Consider the following 23664-nt stretch of genomic DNA (forward strand, 5'->3'; position numbering starts at 1 on the left):
GAATTGCCTATTTGTCAACTATGCCATACTTGAGTACTACCAGCCAACTGTTTGAGCTTGGGGTTGGATCAGATGACCTCCAAAGGTCCTTTACAACTTGTGATATGGTGATTCTGTCAATTCAAATACCCTTGCCACAGGTATTTGTGATGAAAATTGGATGTCATATGCCTACCCAATAGGAGGAACTGGGGAAAGAGAAAAGCTGATGAGAAGATAGCAGCACAACTCACAGTCTTTTCACACTTTTTTGAACTTTTCATTTAGCTTAGCTAACACCCTTACCTCTTTTCAACAGCAGGAAATAAGGATATGGCAGCCATTGTAGGGCTCGTTACAACAGGAGATAGTCACTCTGGATAAGAAAGTTTGCAAAGATGGCAAGAAAAGATCTGTCTTCAGCAAGATTCCTCTAAACTAATTCCTCAAAACACTAAGGCAAAACACTACTAGACTGAGAAAGGACCATACTCACAAAGTTTAAAACAAATCTGAAAATAGAGCACAGTGGAAGAAAGAGAAAAACTGTCTTGTGCTATTGGTATTTTTTTAGACCTCCACTGTGAAAGGACATATCGCTTTTCCGTTGTAACAATAACCTTTGATAGAATATTTTCCATCGTCATAGAGTGTATTTCTACTGTAAGTGGATCCTATATATGGTCAGTTACTTTGATATCTATGTGGTTCTAGGTCATAATATCATAAATAATACCTAAAATACTCTAGGTATGCTTTCAAAACTAACTAAAGAGGGTGCAAAGCCTCCTTACCAAGGAAGACCCTTAGAAAATAACCCAATATATCAGCATTTTGAACAAACAAAAAATCTTAAATGTTCTTGTCTTCTCTTATTTGATACTGACATGATATAGGAGGATACAGCTCAATCAGAGGTAATATCTGACTTACATGTTCAGTTTGTCTCTTAACAAACATAACCTAGGAACAACCTGAATATCTATTTTGTGCTGCTACAGCTAAAAGCAACATGTAATAATAATGTTACCATCCTCTCTGGAGTGGCTTCTCATCCTGTCTTGTGTTTATTCCAACACTGGGAGCTGAAATAGATAGGTACTGTTCCATTTCTTTCTTTCCAAGACATGTTCAGGACAAGTATTGCTCACTCTTTTCTACTGGTTGAGAACCAGCCTTGTGAGAGCTACCAGGGAGGATTTGGGCCTGGACCTGCTCTCAGAGGATGGCTTTCACCTAGGAGCAGGAGAGGGGAAAGAAGCAGTGGAAAGGATTGAGGAAGGTCTGAAGGACAGGACCTAAGAGAGTAACAAGACAAGTAATTCCAGATGAAGAAAATAGATAAATGACCAATTAAGAATTCAGAGACAATTTTGAATGCTTTTTCACCTGTGTGCTTTCCTGGAAAGGTAACTAATTTTGTTAAAAGGATTTGCATCCTGTTGTGGCATGTTTGGTCAAGTTGTGAATAACATGAGCTTTGTCTAACAGTCTCAGCTGATTAGTATTTTCAGACTATTCAAAGAGTACCTACATTAGTCTTGACTAATGTGTTTCAAAACTCTAGCCTGGATGAATTCAGTGGGGCTCCATGTGCACTACTCTGCCCTCCCCTTAGGGTGTGGCTGTTTGTGCTTGCTCACTGGCTGCTCTGGGATAGCTCTGGCTTGAGAGGGCATGGCCTGATGGCTCTATGGCTGTCCTCAGGTTCTGGGTCCCTCCCAGGGGTTCAAATGGCCCTCATGGTGCCTTAGTTTATCTGTGTGGACAAGACCATGACTCTGACTCTATCAGTGACCAGCTTCCTTCAAGGACATCTGATCTCTTTTGTGTCCCCCTCCAACATGCCCCACCTTCTCTTGGGAACCGCCAGATCAACCGTTTCTGAACGGACACACTGCTTATCTTGGTGTTTATGATAAACCAGAAATGGTTTTGGTATTGTGTAATGTGCTATTCTGTGCTTTGTCAATGTGAGCAGCTGAGACTCTCTCTGGAGCAGTGAGGCATGGGCCAAGACCTCTCCAGCTCCCCCAAGACAATCCCTTCCAGAACTAGAACTCTTGGTGCACAGGTGGTCTGCTGGACTCTTGCACGTGGTGCTCCGCAGTGTTGCTCTAGATGTTAGTAGCTGATTCATGAGTAATTTGCCATAAATAAAAGAGAGAGAAATTCACTCTACGTGGTCTGGAAGATCCATTACAATAGTATCTTGGCTTAGCATTAGCATTTGATGAGAAAAAAAAAAAACAAAACCAACACTAAGCTGATAAAAGCTTCAGAAGTGTTACTAGCCTTTTATTAAAAAAGGATTAGTTCACAGATGGAACAATTATTTCCATATAATTCAGTAAGTTGCTCAATGTTGTATGAAACTCTTTTGTAACAAACTAACAATGACTAGTGTAATTCATAGAGTTTTAAAAAATGCTCAGGAAATTTTTTTCACAACACTTACTTTGAAAAAGATAATATTACTTTTTCTTTTTTTTAGGAAAAAAACACTAATTTTCCTTTTCTAGACAACTTAAATTAAAAGTCATTAATGGATGGACTCAGATTTTGTTTGATTGTTTTTCACCTTTTCTTCAGCCTGTATGGCTGCTGTTTTGAGCAAATGAATTGGTCACCACTCAGTATGTCAGTCTGTTGTCAATTCCATTCTCAGTTTTCTAGTTGTCTCTATGTATATTAAGAAATCTGAGGAAACATCAAGTACGTATAGGCACATTCTTGTCTAGAACAATGGCACTTGGACACCAGAAATCTCAAAAAACAATCTACTAATGTAATATACTCACTCTTATTATTTTTAATATGATTTAAAAAAAAGATATTATTTTTCCTTAAACAAATTGAAATGTAACTGAAACTTCTTGACTGAAATATTTAAATCGTCTTCACAGAATGGAAGATACCCAATAAGAGAAGTTACCCAAAAAGCTAAAATAAGATGAAATTAAAAGAAAATACAAAGGCATTTCAAAAACTTGGACATAAATAATCTTATCTCTTGGATCCACTACTTATGTATTTTAATCCCTGACTTGCTGCAGAGCTGAGCTGCCTGAACTGAAAAGTACACTTTCACGTTCCTCATTTGTTTTTACAATTTTACTACTTCAGTAACTACTGCAATCCGTTCGGTTTCGGATGTTATTGACTGCATTTTGCACTCCAACAACTGAAAGGAAAATTAAAACTTCTGTTAGTTTTATATGCACATGGCTAAGTTAACCTTAACTTACTTATGTGTAATTCTGAGAATATTTCAACTTATGTTGCGTATTTTATGGAAATATTTCACTTCTTTTTTTTTCTTATCTGATAAGCTTTCCTTAGAAAGAGAAAATATTGAAATTTCAACACCTCTGTAATGCTGACACATGATTTTCAGCCTGGCTAGAAAGTGAGCAGGGAGAAAGCGTGCTTTTCTTCAACACACTGATCACAGATAATTTCAAAAGAATTATAACAAAAGGATTAACTTTATTAAGGTATGTAACTAGGTGAGTACACATTGGCCTGAAGCTTAGCTAATGGAACAGGCCTTGAGTGGCGGTGTGCGCACGTCCCACTGACAAAATTCGTCCTGCCTAGAAGGAGAGAAGTGGCCAGACCAGGCTCTCTGTGGCTCTGCTTATGGGACCAGTGTTGATGACAGTGTGATTCTGGTAAAGTTATCCATGCTGCTCTGCGTGACTGGCTGTATCAGTGTCCTCTCTGCATGTTGGTGCACGTGTGTGCCTTGTATTGGACCTACCAATGGAAGCATTAACCCCTGTGCCTATTAGGCTGGAACAGGAGAAACTCCCTGGGTGTAGAAGAGTACTGCATTTGAGTTCCCTTAACAAATTCTCTGCTGATTTTCTTTTGTAGTTCCTCAATATATGGCAAAGGGAAGAGTTATTCTTTCTTTTAAGTTCCTCATCATTTAAACATTACCTTTAACCCTGCAGTAGAGCCTTAGTTCACATTTCACGCATTTAATATAAAATGGAAAGAAAGTCTACCTCTGGATTTATATCAGGTTGTCCATGAAATGGATTTTTTGGCTTTGGGACTTGTGGAAATGCTGCTCTCCAATAACCAGTCCTGGAGTTCAAAAGGGACAGAGTAAAAAATAAAAATTAAGTATCCAGCATGTGTCAAAACCATTGCACCCTTGAACCAGCTCTTATCTTCCTCCTTCAGGGTGGAAGAGAAATGAAAATTGTACATCATCAAAGCACATAATGAATACATATGAGAAAAACACTAAGAATTTGGATGGTAATAATAATTTTCTTTTTGGTTGGATTCAGAATATTTATTTTCTTCTTTGAAAGAAGAAGGAACTCACTATTGTGCTCCTCTTTAAGTCACTGCAACCAGTGTAAAGTGAACATAAAAATTTAAACAAGTGGGAAGATAGTCTTCTCTGAATTACTGTATATTTCTATACAAAGTGCATGATAAGGCAGACTATCCTTTTTCTCTTCATTTCCCTTGCATAGTTTATTTCAGGAAGAAATTTGCTTAGCTTATTCATTCTGAGATTAATTTAACTTGCTAGGACAGTTCTAATGAATATTACAAGATCTATACTGTTAAGTACAATCAGCCTGTGTGTTTGCAATAAGTACATTCCAAGAAATCAAACCATTTGGCAGACAGTCTACGTGTTGGTTAGCATGGCTTTAAAAAGCTGATATGAGGAGAGGCTGAGGAAACTTGGGTTGTCTAAATTGCAGAGAAGGCTAAGAAGTGACCTCACTGTTCCCTGCAGCACCCCGAGGAGGGGAAGGAGAGGGAGGCGATGGACTCTGCTCCTGAGAACCGATTGTTGCGGACCTTGAATGAGATCACAGGACATGTATGGGACAACCAGGGGATCAGACCCAGCCAGCATGGGTTCATGAAAGGCGCGTCTTGCTTGACCAACGTGATCTGCTTCTATGACTGAGTGACCTGCCTGGTGGACGAGGGAAAGCCTGTTGACGTGGTCTACTTTGACTTCAGCAAAGCCTTTGACACTTGCTTGGACAGGTACATGCTTCATTGGGTAAAGAACTGGCTGAAGGGCCGGGCACAGAGAGTGATGGTGAATGGACTTAAATCGATGTGGCATCCAGTCATGAGTGGTGTTCCCTGGGGGTTGGACTGGTTGTTACTGGGGCCTGTTCTGTTCAATATCTTTATTGATGACCTGGATGAGGGGATTGAATGTACCCTCAGTAAGTTTGCAGATGACACCAAGTTGGGATGAAGTGTTGATCTGCCCTACAGAGTGATCTGGACAGGCTGGATCTCTGGGCTGAAGCCATTGGAATGAGGTTGAACAAGACCAAGTGTCAGGTCCTGCACTTTGGCCACAAAAATCCCAGGCAATGCTACAGGCTTGGGGCAGAGTGGCTGAAAGATTGTGTGGAGGATATGGTCCTGGGGGTATTGGTCAATGCTCAGCTGAGCATGAGCCAGCAGTGTGCCCAGGTGGCCAAGAAGGCCAATGGCATCCTGGCTTGTATCAGAAATAGTGCTGCCAGTAAGAGTAGGGAAGTCATTGTCCCTCTGTACTCAAGTACAGCTGCACCTTAAGTACTGTGTCCAGTTTTGGGCCCCTCACTGCAAGAAAGACACTGAGGCCCCGGAGCATGCCCAGAGAGGGGTGATGAAGCTGGTGAGGGGTCTGGAGCACAGGCCTTATGAGGAGTGGCTAAGGGAGCTGGGATTGTTCAGTCTGGAGAAGAGGAGGCTCAGAGAAGACCTTATCACTCCCTACAGTGACCTGAAGGGAAGTTGTGGCGAGGTGGAGGTTGGCCTCTTCTCCCATTTAACTAACGACAGGACTAAAGGAAATGTCATCAAGCTGAGTGAGGGGAAGTTGGATATTAGGTTTCTTTTCCAAAAGAGTGGTGAGGTGCTGGAATGGGCTGCCCAGGGAGGTGGTTGAGTCACGGTCCTTGGAAATGTTCAAGAAACGTGTAGATGTGGTACTAAGGTACTTGGTTTAGTGGAGAAATATTGGTGGTAGGTGGACAGTTGGACTCGATGACCTTAGAGGTCTTTTCCAACCTTAATGATTCTATGATTCTGTAATAAGTGATTGGACATAATTACCCTTGTTGCCATGTTAACAGTAGAGGCTCTTGAAAAAACGTTTGTGAGTCATCCAAAGAGAGACTAGATATCACAATTATAGTGTCTGCCTTGAGAACTCCTTTTTGGTTTGGCTTCCATTAGACTGTGAGTGAAAATGTGTTTCAGAGACACCTCTGCATTATTTATTTGTTTAAGAACAGCAGATGATTCACACATCCACACAAAATAAAATAAAAGAATAAATTATGTATACCTTTTGCAGAAGAAAAGTGTAAAGATAGCTATTGAGAGCGTTGCAACTGCCAGTACAGGTAAAATCCATTCTGAAGAAGTTTCTTCATTTCCTGAAAGAGCAACAGTCATGAATAATTATTGTTAACAAATAGCAATAGATGCACGGCTGTGTCAAACACATACTCTGACTGGTGAATGTCAGTCCAAAAGGTTTCTCCTGGAATAAAATGCAACTCTTTTATTTGGCATTCTAGCTCTACATTTTTCCAGGAGAAATTAACACTGAACCTGTTTGTTAGTCCTCAGCACTAAGCAGGTATGATGCACAACATTTTCAAATGTACAACTCTTTAACAGACTTTTTCCAGTGTTAGAGTGTTAAGAGATGAACTAATTCTCTCTCTCCTTCTCAGTAATGTGGAATGAAACAAAATGTTTACATATACCTTTTATTTTTCTTTGTCTGTATGTGCACAGGTATGTGTGAGGTAGATAGGGCATAGCTGGGGGAAGGATAAGCCAAGGTAAAGATTTTTTATTCTTACCAAACTCAACAGCTGCACTCCACTCCCCCCACTCTTCGTTCACTTGACACATATGGCCAGCTGCTCTTATTTTCACTAGGTTCTTCTTTTTCATGTTGGGATTTTGAGCTGTGTAGCTCACTTTCTAAGCAAACAGACAAAATCACAATTATACTGAGCTTTTTGTTGCTGAGTGTCTAGATGTTGACAGTGTGCAACCTGCATTTACCAGGGAGATTTTTCAAGTTATGGGAGAATTGCCTGCTGCTATGAAAAAAAAAAAAAAAAAAAAAAAAAAAAAAAAAAAAACAAAAACAAAAACAAACAAACAAAAAAGCATAGTAGGTATGTATCTATGTGTGTGTTCTTTCAAATATAGCCTATCACTCCATAAATTTTGCTCTGCAGAACTTTCAACTTTTCAACTTTTTCATGTTAGCCTGTAATTTCTTAGGAAATTACATTATCAGTAAGTTTGATTTATTTACAGTTTCCCTTGCAACACTGACAGAAGTGGAAAAACATCTTGAATTGTCTTGTATTAACACTGCTAAAATTCTATAACGCAAAGAATAAACCATCTGCATGTAGCTCATGTTTCTGTCTCAATAATAGGATTGCTTAGGATAAACAAAATTCCAATTCAACCTTGTAAAATAAGAAGATTGCAGAACTTAGTTTTACTAGAACTCCCCAAAACATACTCTTGGCTACTTTCAGAATAGGGGTGGGATGTGCAGGCTACACTGAGTAGAAGAAGGTGCAGCATGCCTGAAGATAAGGCCTCATTCCAAGAGGCTTTTTTTGGTCTTTGTGTTTTCGTAAGTCAAATTAAATTCCTAGGAGGAGATTTCTCAGTGCCTGCTTTCCCTTCTGTCACTAATGTGTATCTTCAAATTCTGATCCAAACATTTGAGAGGAAGAAGGAATAGCATAATATAAAATAGAAGGTTTTACAAAATAGTTACAGAACAGTAACCTTGAACGGAATATCACACATTTCTTTGAATATGTGATAAGTGGCACAAATATCATAATTATTTAGCAGTTAGACACATTTAAGAAACTCATAAATAAGAATATCGTAAAGCATAGAACTAATGCTAAAGGCATTTACGTGCTGCTTACTTTTCACAGTTGACTATGAAACTAACATACATTGCCGATAAATAAAAAAAAGCACACTTACTTCTGTAAAACTTCGTTTGGTCCACTCTGCAGAGTTAGCCTGTAAATCAAGAGAAAACTTTTATTTTTATGATTGCTTTTTCTTTTTTTAAGATAGTCATTTTAATCAACTATCTATCACCTTTCTCTGCATTACTATCTTATCTAATTGACAGTTTGTTTTTAAGAACTAGTAATTTACCTAATACTTAATTTCTGATATGTGATTCAACTGCAATGCCAAGTTATGTAGTAACTAATTGTTCTGTGGAAAAGTATTTGTGTTCCTTATCACTAGAGCTGAGAAATAAATTTTATTTCAGATTGGTGATTGAACTGAAACACGAACAAAACAAACTAGGTCTGAATGCAAACAGTAACTTTATTCCTACACACAGAAGAAAAAGCTTTTAAGATTATAGAATCATAGAATGTTTTGGATTGGAAGGGACCTTTAAAGTCATCTCATTACAACTCCTCTGCTATAAGCTGGGACACCTCCCATGAGACCACGTTTCTCAAAGCCACATCCAGACTGGCCTTGAATTCTTCCAGGGAGGGGGCATTCACAACAGAATCACAGAATTGTAGGGGTTGGATGGGACCTCTCGAGATCATTGAGTCCAACCGCCTGCCAAAACAGGCTCGCTACAGCAGGTTGCACAGGTAGGCATCCAGGCGGGTCTTGAATATCTCCAGAGAAGGAGACTCCACAACTTCCCTGGGCAGCCTGTTCCAGCGCTCCATCACCCTCACTGTGAAGAAATTCGTTAGCATATTGGTGCGGAACTTCCTATGCTCAAGTTTATGACTGTTTCCCCTTGTCCTGTCCCCACAGACCACTGAAAAGAGGTTGGCAATGTCCCTTTGACTCCCACAATTAAAGTATTTATAAGTATTAATAAGATCCCCTCTGAGTCTTCTTTTCTCAAGGCTGAACAGACCCAGGTTGCTTAGCCTTTCCTCATAGAGCAGATGCTCCAGGCCCATTATCATCTTTGTGGCCCTCCACTGGACTCTTTCCAGGAGGTCCCTGTCTTTTGCATACTGAACTGGGTACAGTACTCCAGGTGAGGATTGACCAGGGCAGAGTAGAGGGGGAGGATCACCTCTCTTTACCTGCTGGCCACGCTCCTTTTTAATGCACCCCAAGATCCCATTGGCCTTCTTGGCCACCAGGGCACACTGCTGGCTCATGGCCAACCTGTCATCCATCAGGATCCCCAGGTCCTTCTCCACAGAGCTCCTCTCCAGCAGGTGATGTCCCAACCTGTACTGATACTTGCGGTTATTTGTTCCCAGGTGCAAGACTCTACACTTGCCTCTGATAAATCTCATCTGGTTTCTTACTGCTCAGCTCTCCAGTCTGTCCAAGTCTTGCTGAATGGCAGCACAGACTTCTGGTGTGTCAGCCACTCCTCCCAGCCTTGTATCATCGGCATACTTGCTGAGGGTGGACACTACCCCCTCATCAAGGTCGTTGATGAAGATATTGAACAAGACCAGACCCAGTACTGACCGCTGGGGAACACCGCTAGTCACAGGTCTCCAACCAGACTCTGCACCACCGATTGCCACCCTCTGAGCTCGGTTAGTCAGCCAGTTCTCAACCCACCTTGCTGTCCACTCATCTATCCCACACTTTCTCAGCTTCATTATCAGGATGTTGTGGGAGACAGTATCAAAAGCTTTGCTGAAGTCAAGGTAGATAGCATCCACTGCTCTCCCCCCATTTACCCAGCTGGTGATGCCATCATGGAAGGCTACGAGGTTGGTCAAGCATGATTTTCCCTTGGTGAATCCATGTTGACTATTCCAATTACCTTCTTCTCTTCCAGTTGCTTGGAGATGGCATCTAGAACAAGCTGTTCCATCACCTTTCCAGGGACAGAGGTGAGGCTGACTGGCCTGTAGTTTCTTCGAAACCTCACTGGGCAACCTGTTCCAGTGTCTCACTGCCCCCACAGTAAATAATTTCTTTCTTACATCTAGTCTAAACCTAGACTAAATCTCTGCCAGTTTAAAACCATTTCCCCTCATCCTATTGCTACCTGCCCTTCCAAAAAGTCCCTCCCCAGCTTTCCTGTAGGCCCCCCTTCAGGTACTGGAAGGCCACTATAAGGCCTCCTCAGAGCCTTCTCTTCTCCAGGCTGAAAAGCCCCAACTCTCTCAGCCTGTCCCCACAAGGGCTCCAGCCCTCTTGATACCTTTGTGGCCTCTTCTGGACCTGCTCCAGCAGCTCCATGTCCTTCTTGTATTGTGGGCCCCAGAACTGGACGCAGTACTCCAGGTGGGGTCTCACGAGAGCAGAGTAGAGGGGCAGAATCACCTCCCTGGACCTACTGGTCACATTTCTCTTGATGCAACCCAGGGTACAGTGACTGCAAGCGCACACTGCTGGCTCATGTTGAATTTTTTATCAACCAACACCCCCAAATACTTCTCAAGCCATTCTCTGCTCAACCTGTATCTGTGTTCGAGATTGCCCTGACTCAGGTGCAGGACCTTGCACTTGACCTTGTTGAACTTCCTGAGATAAGCTTTTCTTTTTAAAATCTATTGTTTATATCTTAAAAAAAAAAAAAAAGCAAAAAAAACCCAACACTATGCTTAATTGTAAATGCTAAGCGAATGCTGTTCCTTTTCCCTCAGATGAAATCATTCAGAACTGACTTGCATTCACAAATGTTTCAGGGTTCCCTCCATCTACATTTCTGATAAAAAAAAAATCCCGCATCTCTTCTGGGTAGGTATAATACTACTATGTAGCATAATGACCACACACAACTAATGACTGGCAGGCTATATCAACATCTCCATTAGCCTGTGGGTTTGGGGTTTTGGGTTTGTTTTTGTTTTTAATTAATTTGAGTCTTGCTTTTCTCCATTGTAAAGCAAAATGAAATTAATTCAAATATTTCTTTAGAAAATAATTGTATGCATGCTGTACACACATGCTCATGTGGCACCTGAGTATGTGTTGCAAAGCATGCTGCTATACAAGAGAGCAGGTCCTTGAATCCCTGAAGCAGCTGGCTTGAGCAGAGAGGGAAAATGGAATCATATAATCTCCCTTCAGTGCTCATACTAATGTCACGTATGAGAAAGAAAGTCATCACAGAATTAAAGAACCATAGGCAATGGAAGGGACCTCTGGAGGTCATCCAGTTCAACTCCCCTGCTAAACAGGTTCCCTACAGCAGGTCACACAGGTACATATCCAGGTGGGTTTTGAATATCTCCACAGGAGGAGACTCCACAACTCCTGTGGGCAGCCTGTTTATGGTCATTGTGTTATCCTTTTTGTTTTCTCTCAATGCAAGTAATTTCTGGATGTAAAAATAAAGCTTAAAAGTTGACTGTAACACAAATATATGTTGGTTGCAGTATATTATCAATGCAATATTTCACTATAAAACAATATAAGTAAAATCTTGCTCTCACTTTATACCTCACAATTGGAAAGCAATACATTTTGCAATGCAGTAATTGCTGGACTTTGACGAAATTAGTAATGTGAAAACTGCTGATAATTACCTATGGAAATACTAGGCAATTCATACAGCATATAAATTGAATATTCTTTATAACCTGATATTAATCATGTTAAGAAAATAAAGAATTCTGTATTGCTTTACTGTGATTTCTCTTTATGTCAAAATCACACAGAGCTCAGTATAAAGATCTCTTTGCTACAACAGCAAAGGGATTTGAAGAAGCAATAAAGTTTTATAGCAGCTATCTGGGATCATCTGTGAATTAGCAAACCACATCCAGACCAAGTTCTGAACAGTAACTCCTGAGAAGGGCAGCACCAGCCAACCAGTGGCCGCTTGGCTGCAGTCACTATCAGCCACCTCTTGGTCGCTGGCCACAGTTCTGCCACAGGTACAGTGCACCTCCTTCCAGAGGGACACCTCACTCCTTCCTCACTCCTTTTTGCTCCCAAAGTCTTGTCAAGTCTTTCTGCTTTCTCTCTCATTTATTTTCTTTTACTTAACATTATACATCTTCAGCTGCTAGATCAACATGTGTATTGCTTCTGTATGATATCTGGTAAGCTAGTTATATTTTGAATGTACAGTAATTTCAGCCTCTTCCATCAATTCATATTGCTTAACCAAATCACCATTTCTGCACCCTGTATTTGGAGCCCAGCTCTGCCTTATCACAGGGGTACAGTTACCACTGGAAAAAAAAAAAAAAACAGTCCAGGCCTCAGCAAAAGAAAGTACTTAGTTTTTGAGTTTTGCCAAAGCTGTAATATGTTCAAGCTGTGATTAACCATCCTTCTCCTCTTAGTGCCACGTACTCATAGCACCGACTGTATAATCTTCAGCAGTATGTTACTCAGGAGAAGAGGGATAAAATGGGGCAGTACAGTTTTACAAGGTGCAAGAAAGACACAACGACAATAAAAAACAATGCTACATATGAGGAAGTCTACACGATATAAGAGAGATTTTCTTTTCACCTATGCATACTCGAAAATGTAAAAATGTGTATCAATGTTTAATATAGGTCTAGAAATTCCTCTTACCTTGGATGTTATTTCGACTTCATATTTAAAACACTTGTCTTTGTTATTGTGATTTATTTGGGGTCGTTGCCACTGAATAGTGCAAGAATCTGCAGTTTTGTTACAACTGACAGTGACATCTGATGGAGGCATGAGTTTTTCTGAAATGATAAATTCAAGAATTCAAACAGTTAAAATCAAGTAATAGTTTTTGATTTGATTAAAAAAAAAAAAAAGAGCAATTGCAGGTAACATTTCTGTGAAGAAATATACCTGTTTACATTTATTTTTCTTGGTCGCTCTGTTAGAAGACAAGAGTTCTCTATATCCTGTCTCCAGGAAACAAAAGAGGGACAAAGCCAGGGAACATGGTTCAGAGAGAGCAATCCGATGTTAATCCTAATGTAAGAACTCTGAAGATTATTTCTTTCTTTAAACTTCCTCACTTGACTCTTCTGTGACATGACCTTATGGCTTGCTTGGTGTTATGAACCATGCAGCTTATTTCTCCTCCAAAAATAACCATACAGGTTTAAGAATGGCAATTCAGTTTTCAGAATCTAGAACTTCAGACATCTCCCCTACTTTCACAAATGTGGACAAAAGTATGGATGCTTTTGTATTTTGATCATACCCAAGGACTTAATATCTACTGTAACAGCAAAAGACAAGCAGACACAGATGACTAAACGAATGATAAAATGACAATACAGGGAATAGTTTCAGTTAGACTACCCTGCATTAGTCTTTATAGACAGGACTGTTTTTTTTGTGATGGGCTGTTTGGTCAAGAAGCAGTCTTATTTCATCTCTCTGAGTAATCGTACAGCTTACCTCTGTTTCTTTGTAGAATGAAGCTTTGTTCGGTTTTGGTGGCAATACCAAAACAGTGGAGCTCCACCAATAGTAAAAATAATTGCACCGGATATTCCCAAGTAGATCACCATATGTGAAAGTGCATATGAAAGCGTGGGGTGTTTTGTACACATATTCATTTCTTTAGTTAAGGGTATGTTTTCCATGTATGATATCCCCACTAGCAAAGAGGAAGAGTAATTGCTCAAATAGGCTTATCCCAGAGGATCTCTTTAGTTGAAATATCTTTGGCCATCACTGAAAAGATAGCAGTGTGAAACACCATCTCCTAAATTCTATCAATGTATATGTAATTAAAGTAGATTGCTAAAAAAGCTGAGACAGGCTACAGCTGTGGAGCTTCCTTGATTATTTTCTTCATGGTTCTTTCACTTGGGTAACTGATTTTCTTGAAAAAGCCACAGTCTCTTACTTTTGACACTAGGAACATAGGTGAGAGAGTATACTTTACTTTTACAGATGATAAAGGAAGTGACCTTGAGTGGAAGAACTGCTGATGCATACCATGTACTTCTCCCAGCTCAATGTTAATGTTGTACGGTACATGTCAAGTAATGGAGTTATTCCATATAAGAAAGGATGGGAAAACAGTGGCTACAGAGAAAACCTTGGTAAAAAGCAATAACGTTTTGAGAAGTTAAACAAGGAGGAAATCTGAAGGTCATCGAAAGAAAGACTAATTAAATAAAAGTTATGATATGATATTTTTCAAAAGATTGGGGAGCTAGAAGCACCAGCCAGGATAAATGATTCAGAGCAATTAGAAAAGGACTGCGCCTTTTGTCATTGCAAGGATAATGTGTGAAAAGAGACTTCAGGTCTTGCCTGTATGGATACCACTCTTAAGGAAAAAACATTATGCCCAATGATGCTGGTAAATGAGTGATCTGAACTGAGATGTAGGAAGTCCATAAAATAAAAATGGTTACAGATTTTATGGGGAAGTAAACTGAAGTTAAATTCTGCAGCCAGACACTAATCCCAGAGATAAGATAATTTTTAACACCTTTAAATATAATAGAAAATAGTGTGGAGTTTCTTAGAGAAAGCATTTACAAAGTCAGTGTTCACCATCTTTAGGATAATAATCAGCTAAATGAGTTGACAGACTGGCCAACATATTTCACCATGGCTGCGCAAGTGAAGATAGAACTAGAGATTTCAGTGAGAATTTTGGAACTCTGGTACCAACATCCAATGGATTTGAATGCTTGCATGGTTTTTAGGTAAATGACACACAAGCCGGAAAATCTCCACTCTCAACGTAAGAATTGTTAGGATGGTCAGACTTTTCTTAACAATTATTTCAGAATGTCACTACTTCCTCTTGCGGTCCATTTTTGAACTATATTTTTGCCAACATTGAGGATAAGACCAAATCTTTTCAGAAAACAGGAAAGACTGTCATGTGGGGAGACAGTTCTGTCTGAGTGCAGACTCTGTCTCAGGGATAAGTGCTCTATTACCCTTATGTGATAACAGAAATAAAACAAAGATAAATTATTTACTCACCAATCTTATACAGCTCAATGTACTTGTCGTAGAACTGGATCAGGGAGTTTTTGCTAGATCCATTCACCAAAAAGTAAGATTTCTCTATCTTCACGTTTTTGAATCTACATCCCACATGTCTACCATTTTCATCTTTAATGTAAAGCTCACATTCCATCACGTCATCACCTCTACTGATAACATAAAATATATATAACAAGGGGTTTTAGTTAAACGTAGGCAGTGTGATGCGTTAAATGAGAATTCAGACTACCCAAGACTCAAGAAGACTCACCTCGAGTTCTGCCAGTAGAGAAAATATTGGGTATCTCTTGGAGCATTCCTGCCTGCCTGCCAAGTGCAGTTCATGAGGGAGATGTTATAAATCACACAGGAGAAGTTCTCAATGGCTGACCCATTAATGCCTGCAAACACAGCAATGTCCATGATGAGGAAAAAATGTGTGGACTGCTCCAAGCTGGAGGGTCTTGGCACATGCTTAGATACAGCAGATACCTGCAACTCCAGACAATTATTGTTTGAATTAGGAATGATAAACTTAATTTTATGTAGCTGCATTGGAAGATATTTGGACTGACAGATCTTATGAAGAATCTGATGTAGCTATGTCCTCCAAAGATATAAGATTAAAGTTGCATCTGGTAGGATTAGGCTCCATGAAGACTATGCTGCCATAATGCAGGCTGACACCTGAAGTGGACCCCTCTGTGTCTTGAATTATTCTGACTTCTGAGATTAACATCACTTCACCAGATCACAAACAGTACAAACCACTCTTTAACTCTCAGCCCCAACAAAGGCTAATAAGGAGAACAGACACGTCTTTTTAAAAGAAAAGATGACTTAGCCGTCCTTTTATAAGGAAACAGCAATTTCTTTGAGCTTGATGAGACAGGAAGTAGCGTCATTTTGTATATTCCAATTCCATGTTACTTAAATGAACAAATCTTGTACCTCATTCTCTTAACACTCTCATATCTCTTATCCCTCTCATATAAAAAATGGTAAATTCTGTCAGACCTTTTGTTATCATAGATTGGACACTACAAAGTGTTAGGCATGGCACCATGAGTTACGCTGTTACAAAATTCAAGGTGTCACACACTTCTTGAGGAAGAATTTAAAAACTGCAGCCACAAACCTGTTTAAATTTGACTTTGAATAATACAGGAAAATGAAGTTAATAAAACATTCAGAAGAGAATTTGCAGTTAAGAAAATGTCACCAAGCAAGATAGTAATCAAGGGCAAAAAAATTTACTGAGTTTCCTACAAGTTGTAGGAAAATACTTTATTTGTCCAATAAACATTGTCATAAGGATGTGATCAAGAAGCTATCCATTCACATCAAATAGAAGAATTAAGGAAGGAACCATTTCATGTTTTTGTTTTTTTTTTTTATGCTCAGGCCATTAGAAGTATGCAAATCCTTTCCCAAAGTCTAGTGTATTACCTTGAGGAATATACTTGCATGTGCTTGAGTATGTACTGTTGGTCCGCTCTGCTATAACTGAAAAGTTTGCCCCGTTGTGCAGAGGAAGTGCTATTGTTCTATCAAAGATGCAATTTGTGTTCTCTACCTGAAAAATGACATTCAGATGGTTATTTTTTCCACTTTTTCAACTAATGTTTTATGTAATACTCCCTGTAGAAAGCTTCTGCTTTCTTTGTAATAGTGGGTCCACTACTAGAGTGAAGTAGGTACTGATATCTCCCTGAGACAAAGAGCTCCCTTCCTAGAAATTTTGGATAATGAACCTTTATCAGTGCAAGGTGAAGACTTTGATGCTTTCCTTCAGAAAATCTCATGACAGATTAATGTGAAGAATAGGAACTCCTCCTTTCTTTCCGTCCGTAGCATACAAAATCTTTTGAACCTCCTCAAAAGGAAGCATATGTTCTTTCATAAAAATCAACAGATGGCTTTAATGTACTTTATTCTCCTTTCAAAGAGAAAAGGAGATAGGCCACAAATGACTGCTTGGGTATGGAGATGGCTTGAGGTTAATCTTCAGTAATATTAGATTTCTTAATGCTAGCAGCCAGTTTGAACAAGTCATATAAGTGACTTGCCTATTTAGTGGTAAAGGACACAGATGTTTGCATCTAAGATTCATGCGATACATTTTCTCCAGGCAGAACATGTACCTCTCTCCTGGCTCCTATCAGAGTTTCGAAGACTATGGTTTCCATGCTTACATAGTTGAAACTAGGGTGACATGACTCTATTCTAATCTGTGATCAGTGATGCAGATGCTAGAACTACATGGAGTATTAAAGGAGTCCCCAGAAGTTAGGCTTCTGGAAACTGCTTACAGAAACAGTGAATGTGGTATATATTTTGCATATTGACACAGCAGCATAGCATAAAATGCTTATGCTTTATTTGTGCAAATAAGGGTGTCAAAACCAATATTCTCTGTTACGGTTCCTGTTCCTGAACTGTTCCTGGAAAGTTACCTTTCCATAGAATCAGAACACTGTCCAAGTAATCCATTCTGAGTTCTGTGTCTCCTGCCAGCTATCAAAGTGTTGGATTCGTATTTAAAAAATAATAATCTTATTTCTCTTTTTTAGCCATGCATATAGGTTTCTTGTTCTCTTGGGCTAAGATGAGCATCTGGAACATTATGTCCTGCAGAGTGATGTAGAGTGAATGCCTTCCGAGAATGTCTAGTTGTAGAGATGCTGGCTGCTCAGGCCCATATTTTTTTCAGGTCTTGGTTCAGTTTGTCTATTCAAATGTGCCTGCTATGTTTGAAATACACACAGATAACCTGCTTGGATCCCAGGAACCACTCCAGAAACACGGTTCCTTCACAAAATTCTATGTCACGAGTCCCAGTTCTGAGCTACTCTACAGCTCCAATGGCACTGAACACTTATTAAGGCAAGTCAGTCAGGGCACATGTATATAACTCAGTTTCTCCTCTGTACTTGAAAATTCTCATCTGTACAGCATGAGATGCCTCTCACTGAAGTTCCTTTGAAACCAGGAAAAAGAGGCAGTCTTACACTTCAGACAAACTACCAGCTCTGGCCGCTACATTGCAACACTGACTAAGCTGAAGGCCTGTTCCCACAATAGTCTTCACAGGGCAAGAATTTCACAAGAATTTTCAGAAGGCAGACACATGTCAGTATCAAGATGTGCCTCAATAAAAACTAAAAAGAATGGCTAAAACACAGACTATCTTATTCTTACTAGGAATATCTTTTTCAGTTATGTAAGAATATGGAGGGAAAAGAATAAAGTGTAGTGATTTATCTCCGTTAATACTTTACATAGAAAATTTACCAGTATAGAGATCGTACAATTGTCTGCTGTCATGAAACAGTTGTATTGAGTGAAATTCATGGTGCTGATCCAACTCAGTTCTCTTTTCCACCAATTCAGCATCAAATTTTGGATGGGTGAATCTGACATCTCCCCTGAAATTATCACATAATAGGATCAGTTAAGTGCAGATTTTTGGGGCACAGAGGTTACTACTTACCAGGTCTAAGACAAAAGGCAACTGGAGGACAAATATGTCTAAAGAGAAGCATGTTACACTTCACCTAAGAGGATATCTGCAGGAAGTGTTCTACTCACAGTTTGCGCACTGCCAATCACCATACATCTGGGCAACCAGCAGCATCCACTGTGTCATGAAGATGAGTCCAAGAAAAGCAAGCATCTTTTCTCCCTTGGAGACAGAAAGCAGCAAAAATTGTCCAGTGTGAAAGATGTCAGAGCAAAAGTGCTCTCCTCTGAATTGGTCTGGTCTGATCTGCTCATTTTACCTGCTTCCAAACTATCTGCCCATCTCAACTCTTGAGCAAGAAAAGATTATATGGACCTCTCAAGCAGCCAGAGAATCTTTAAAATGGATGATAACAAGATTAAAAAAGTTGTTCTTTCCTGCAACAAAATAATTTGTGTGATGATTTATAAAGCTGTTGATTTGGGAACCACTCTAGAAATTCTAAATACATTCACCTGATGAGTGCTGTCTTAAGGTCTAAAGATTATTAAAGATTAAAGTTGTATAGAAAGATTAGGATGAGTAGACCTCAAGCATGTGGGTAAACCATTGCAAACAGAAAATGTCAGAATTTGTCACAGCAAAATCAATCACTTCTAGATACTCAGTATGTTAAGTTTGGTGAGGGTGTTAGCTCAGTTAGTGTATTTCGAAGTGTATTTTTTTGTATACATGCATAAAAGTGGATCTAGGAGCAGCGTCTAAGTTTATTACAAATTCAGTGCCAAAATCTGAAAGAAAATTAAAAAATGTGGCTAAGGAACTTTCTTAGCAGGCAGTAGATATCTCGCTTGCAAAGATCTTTATTCAACTCAGCTCCATGTATTTCTCTGGTAGCTTCTGAAATTCTGCCTGGGACATCATCCCTCCAGCCCCTGGATTCTGTATCTATCTTAGAGCATTACCAAATACCTCCATAAACAAAATAGAAAGACAACAGTAGGCCTACCTTGTATTTGAAAACTTCTTTGTCTCATTTATCTTTGTATCATAGTCTTGGGGGTCAGAGAAGATGGAAAGAGTTACAGTGGCAATAGTTATACAGCTGCAAATAGAGCTGTCTCCTTGTCTCTTAAGTTTTAGGGAACACTCATATCATCGGAAGTGTTGCAAGATGTGATGCTCATCACTTCCCTCCTGATTGTTACGAAATCAAGATTCTTGAAAATTTTAAAACCCACATTTCATGCACTGTGAACAAGAAGTCAGCTGGTTAAATTGTCTTTTCTGTTGTATAGAATCTGCTAATATTTGGGAATCCAATGAGTACGTAAAAGCATTTTCTTTTACAGATATTTCTCTCTGGCTGTAAATAATCCTTAGTAGTACAAAGCATAACTCAATAAAAAGCATATCCTTCCATGGGCTGTGTGCTGCCCCTGGTGCTCAAGGACAGGCCCTGGAAGCCAGGTCTATCCAACAGCACTACCAGGAGTAGGCAGCCAGGGGCATGGGGGCAATTGCATTTGCCTGGACAAGAGGCACGATGGTGGGACCAGCTGGGCAGGGGCCCTGTAAGGGCCAGGCAGGGCTGTGGGGAGCTGGAGCTCAGATATTCTGCAGTCTCGCTGTGGCAGGGGGTGGTGGCTCTGGGGTGATATTTTAAGGAGAATGGAGAGGGGGAAGTGCCTGGGGTAATAAAATTAGAGCCGTAGCAAATGCCAGGGAGAATCTAATGGGGTTTTGAAAACTGAAGGAAGACAGAGTTTCTGTGCATCTACCTTCCTCTCTCCTTTCTCCATGAGGGAGAACTTTTCTCTTCCAATAGCATAGTTCCCAGATTGTTAAGCAGTCTCCCACACCATTCCTTCAGCAGGCAGTTCCAAACTGGGAGCTATCCTCCCCTTCTGGCACCTCACACTGCAGGAGAAGAGAAGGAAAGGTGCTGAGGTGAGCCCAGAGGTTAGGCTGGAAAGAAAGAAGTCTGGAATCAATTCCACCAAAGGTGCATTTGTTGATCCTGCACCACATTAGGGATGGTGTTTAAGGTCAGCTGTTGCTCTGAGGGGTCTGTGTCTCCACATGCCTACAAACATTTCCAGGCAGAAGCAGTGGGAATGCAAGCCCATAGATGGCTGTGGCTGGATGGCTATGCAGTGCCTGCATCTGACTCAGCCATTCATCACACTGGTGCAGACATGGTGGGATGATGAAAAGTTGCATTTTCTATGTGCCTAAATGTGGTTCTGGGAAGTGCTGTCAACTTCCAGGTTTTGGCTCCTCCTTATTACATGTCTTACAATGGGTGAACAAAGAGAAACACTACCATGAAATGCTGGGTTCTTTTTCCCCAGTCCAGCTCCACTACATGGTTACTTGAGCCTCATGCTCCCACTTCAAAGAGCTCCCAAGCCTATAGTAAACAGTAGCAGAGCAGCACTCTCTGGTACTTTCTGAGAATATGCATCTATGCAACACATTGAGGAAGTAGGGGTTTTGAGGTTTTGGGGTGCAAATACTTTTTTTTTTTTTTTTTAACTAGAATATATTGTAGCAGAACAAGCCAAACAGCCCACAAAGACAGTGTTGTTTCCACCACAAAGGAACTCTGTTGCCCAGGGGATTTCTTTGCTTATCTATATTTAGGGCAAATCCTTCCTGAGATTTTAAAAAATGTAAACAAGTTTTAAAAAATAAAAAAACACTAAGCAAAACTGTTGCAGATGATGATATTATCAAAGCCTTGGAGTCTAAGAAACCTGTGTGGTGTGGCTGTAACCCAGGAGATGAAGAAGAATAGGCTCTTTCCAGAAGTAATGACGGGCAGGGATAATGAGAGTGTATTCAGCTTTTCAGTTCTTTGAGTTCTATGAGGATCCTGCCAGTGCCAGATCAGAATTAACACAACCTTCCTAGAAAATCCTAAAGCTTGAATAATATTTCATTCATCTAGCAGCAATAGGAGTGCTCTCAAGAATTGCCTAAACATTTTTTTTTTCTGTGGTAATATATTACAGATTTTGTATAGATTGCAGCACTGGAAACAGGAGTTGACTCTCTTTTTGGTACTTGCACTACTTCCCTTTTTCAGAAAATGATGTTTTCCACAGAACAAAGGAATAGCAGCAGAAGACCAGCATACAAGTCTTCTGTTTGTGTGAACATCTGAATTACGGAAGTTAGAAGGTTACATAGCCTGATCACCCTTTTCCAGTGATCATTATATTGGGCCTTTGCCCAGGAACAGGAAAGGGATGACTTAACCCCACCTACTGCCACATCCACTGTCTCATGGATAGGACTTCTGTTGTTCTCACCAGGTCATTAGAAGTGAATTCCAGGTTTCTGAGGGTGCTTTGCATCCTCAGCAGCTTCCCTATTGAAAGTAAAGGGGGTGAAAATAGTTCACTAATTGTCATGATTGTGAAACAGGATAGAGAAGATCCAGTAGACCTTATATATTTTGATTTCCATAGTTAGTTTTGGTTTTAGTTGGACATTTGTGATGCAGAAGTTCTTATTGTTAGTAAATTGTAATTTAAAGAGTATGCTCCTTCTCAACTTCTATTTTTAAGATATGCAAAAGAAATTGTTCATAAAAACTTATTTAGAAACACAGAATCAGAAATATCTGGCTTCAAAGGAAACCTCTTGTCTACTAGGATGGGATTTCAGCTGCCTGAAATGACTTTAGACCTGAGACCTGCTGGAAGGGCAACATGGCAGAGCATGGAGAATTAGAGAGATCATCAGGAATCATATTTTGATACAGATGCTGGACAAACCCAAATATAGGAGGTATTCAGTTGGATTTATAACTCATCAAAAAAGGATGTGACAGTCAGTAGCAGTCCTGACTGCAAGGACCATGATGTGGTAGACTTCAAGATCCTGAGAGAAAAGAGGAAGGCAAATAGCATAATATATATGTGGGGTGTCATGAGAGTGGTGTTTAGCTTGCTCAGGGCAGGATAGGGTCTCAGATCCAAAGCTCTCACACCTTAACTGTGAAACTAACAGTAATTCAGAGGCTCCCACTCAAGTGTCCTGCCAGCAGCCTAGATTTATCTTCCAGATATATCCTTCCTCTTCTTACTGTGTTTTGGATACCATGACACAGACTACAGCTCCTCCCTTTGAGTTCCAGGTAACCTCTCTAAACAGTTCTTGACATCTGCTACCTTTGCCCTGCACAAAATCTTCTACACCAGAGCCATCTTCTTGTAACTCATGGGCTCAGATCTCTGGTCTGAGAGCCTCTGAAGCCCCACCTGCTTCATTCTGACACTGGCGATTTCCTACGCTGCAGGAGCTCTCTGGGTGCCTGTCTGATGGACCTGGTTTGTATTGCTGTGTGGCTCAAGGTACGTTTCTTTCCAGCCAGGGCTATGCTCTGGGCAGAAGTGAAGTTCTATTTGGAAGCTCCAGTTTAATGAAGACAAATAACTCATGCTTCTTCAGGTAAAGGTAACCATATTATTATTTTTTTAATCTGGCATATTTTTTTCTTAACCTCATCGACACCTCTCCTGTTTTGCAAGGATACAATTTGACTGAACATGCAAATCACTTGAGACATTCGCTCTCTATAACTACCTGAAGGGAGGTTGTAGTGAGCTGGGGGTCAGCCTCTTCTCTCTTCTAACTGGTGACAGGATGAGGGGGAATGGCCTCAAGTTGTGCCAGGGGAGATTTAGGCTGGACATTAGAAAACACTACTTTTCTGAAAGAGTGGTCAGGTGCTGGAATAGGCTGCCCAGGGAGGTGGTTGAGTCACCGTCCCTGGAGGTGTTCAAGAAACATTTAGATGTAGCGTTGAGAGACATGGTTTAGTGGGGTTATTGGTGGTAGGTGGATGGTTGGACTGGATGATCTTGTAGGTCTTTTCCAACCTAGCTAATTCTATGATTCTATGATTCCAGTGTGCAAGGGTTTGTTTTATGGTTGTGTTTTTGTTTGTTTGTTTGTATGGTTGCTTGCTTTTTCTTTTTCCTGGTAGAAACACAGAAAAAAAAGTATCAAATTAATTTTAGAAGTAGTTGTTCTAGAAAATTCAGATAAGGTTTTGGAAAAGCCAGTCAGGAACAGAATTGCTTAGTAGGCATAGAAGATGTTTAGTATTTATTTTGGAGAGATGCACTTCAAGTAATGCTGAGATGAGGAAAAACAGATCATTTATAACAGAAGTGTAAGTAGCTCAGCTCTTGTAAACGCGTAGCTCACTAATATAGTATTTCCATTACTAGTAACAGGTTATTGAGCAGGTGTCTGTAGCTTATTTGATTTACATTTATCTTTGTGTGCTA

At 40.1% G+C, this 23664-nt stretch overlaps 1 protein-coding gene across 2 annotated transcripts; it reads right to left on the reverse strand.

Annotated features, from left to right (window-relative positions):
• Positions 2250 to 19516, reverse strand: LOC110405900 (granulocyte-macrophage colony-stimulating factor receptor subunit alpha-like). Of its 2 annotated transcripts, none has more exons than XM_021411739.1 (12): positions 19368 to 19516; positions 18487 to 18580; positions 18190 to 18323; positions 16345 to 16471; positions 15167 to 15296; positions 14893 to 15062; positions 12526 to 12665; positions 8008 to 8046; positions 6840 to 6963; positions 6314 to 6404; positions 3993 to 4074; positions 2250 to 3163 (listed from the first exon to the last, which is right to left on the reverse strand). In XM_021411739.1, the coding sequence occupies exons 2-12, from the start codon at positions 18569 to 18571 to the stop codon at positions 3086 to 3088; spliced, it is 1200 nt and encodes a 399-aa protein (XP_021267414.1). In that variant the 5' UTR covers positions 18572 to 18580; positions 19368 to 19516; the 3' UTR covers positions 2250 to 3085. The 2 variants fall into 2 exon arrangements, with proteins under 2 accessions (XP_021267414.1, XP_021267405.1); XM_021411730.1 differs by having other exon boundaries at positions 14893 to 15065.

Source organism: Numida meleagris, chromosome 1 (genome assembly GCF_002078875.1).
Source record: "Numida meleagris isolate 19003 breed g44 Domestic line chromosome 1, NumMel1.0, whole genome shotgun sequence".
In the NCBI taxonomy this organism is placed as follows: Eukaryota; Metazoa; Chordata; class Aves; order Galliformes; family Numididae; genus Numida; species Numida meleagris.

Excerpts from the sequence above, each read along its gene's own strand:
- LOC110405900 (XM_021411730.1), bottom strand. The coding sequence starts at position 18,571 with ATGCTTGCTTTTCTTGGACTCATCTTCATGACACAGTGGATGCTGCTG. Across the intron at positions 16,472-18,189 it reads ATTGTACGATCTCTATACTG|GTAGAGAACACAAATTGCAT; the intron begins GTAAATTTTCTA and ends GTCATTTTTCAG. Across the intron at positions 3,164-3,992 it reads AACCTGATATAAATCCAGAG|TTGTTGGAGTGCAAAATGCA; the intron begins GTAGACTTTCTT and ends TTTTCCTTTCAG.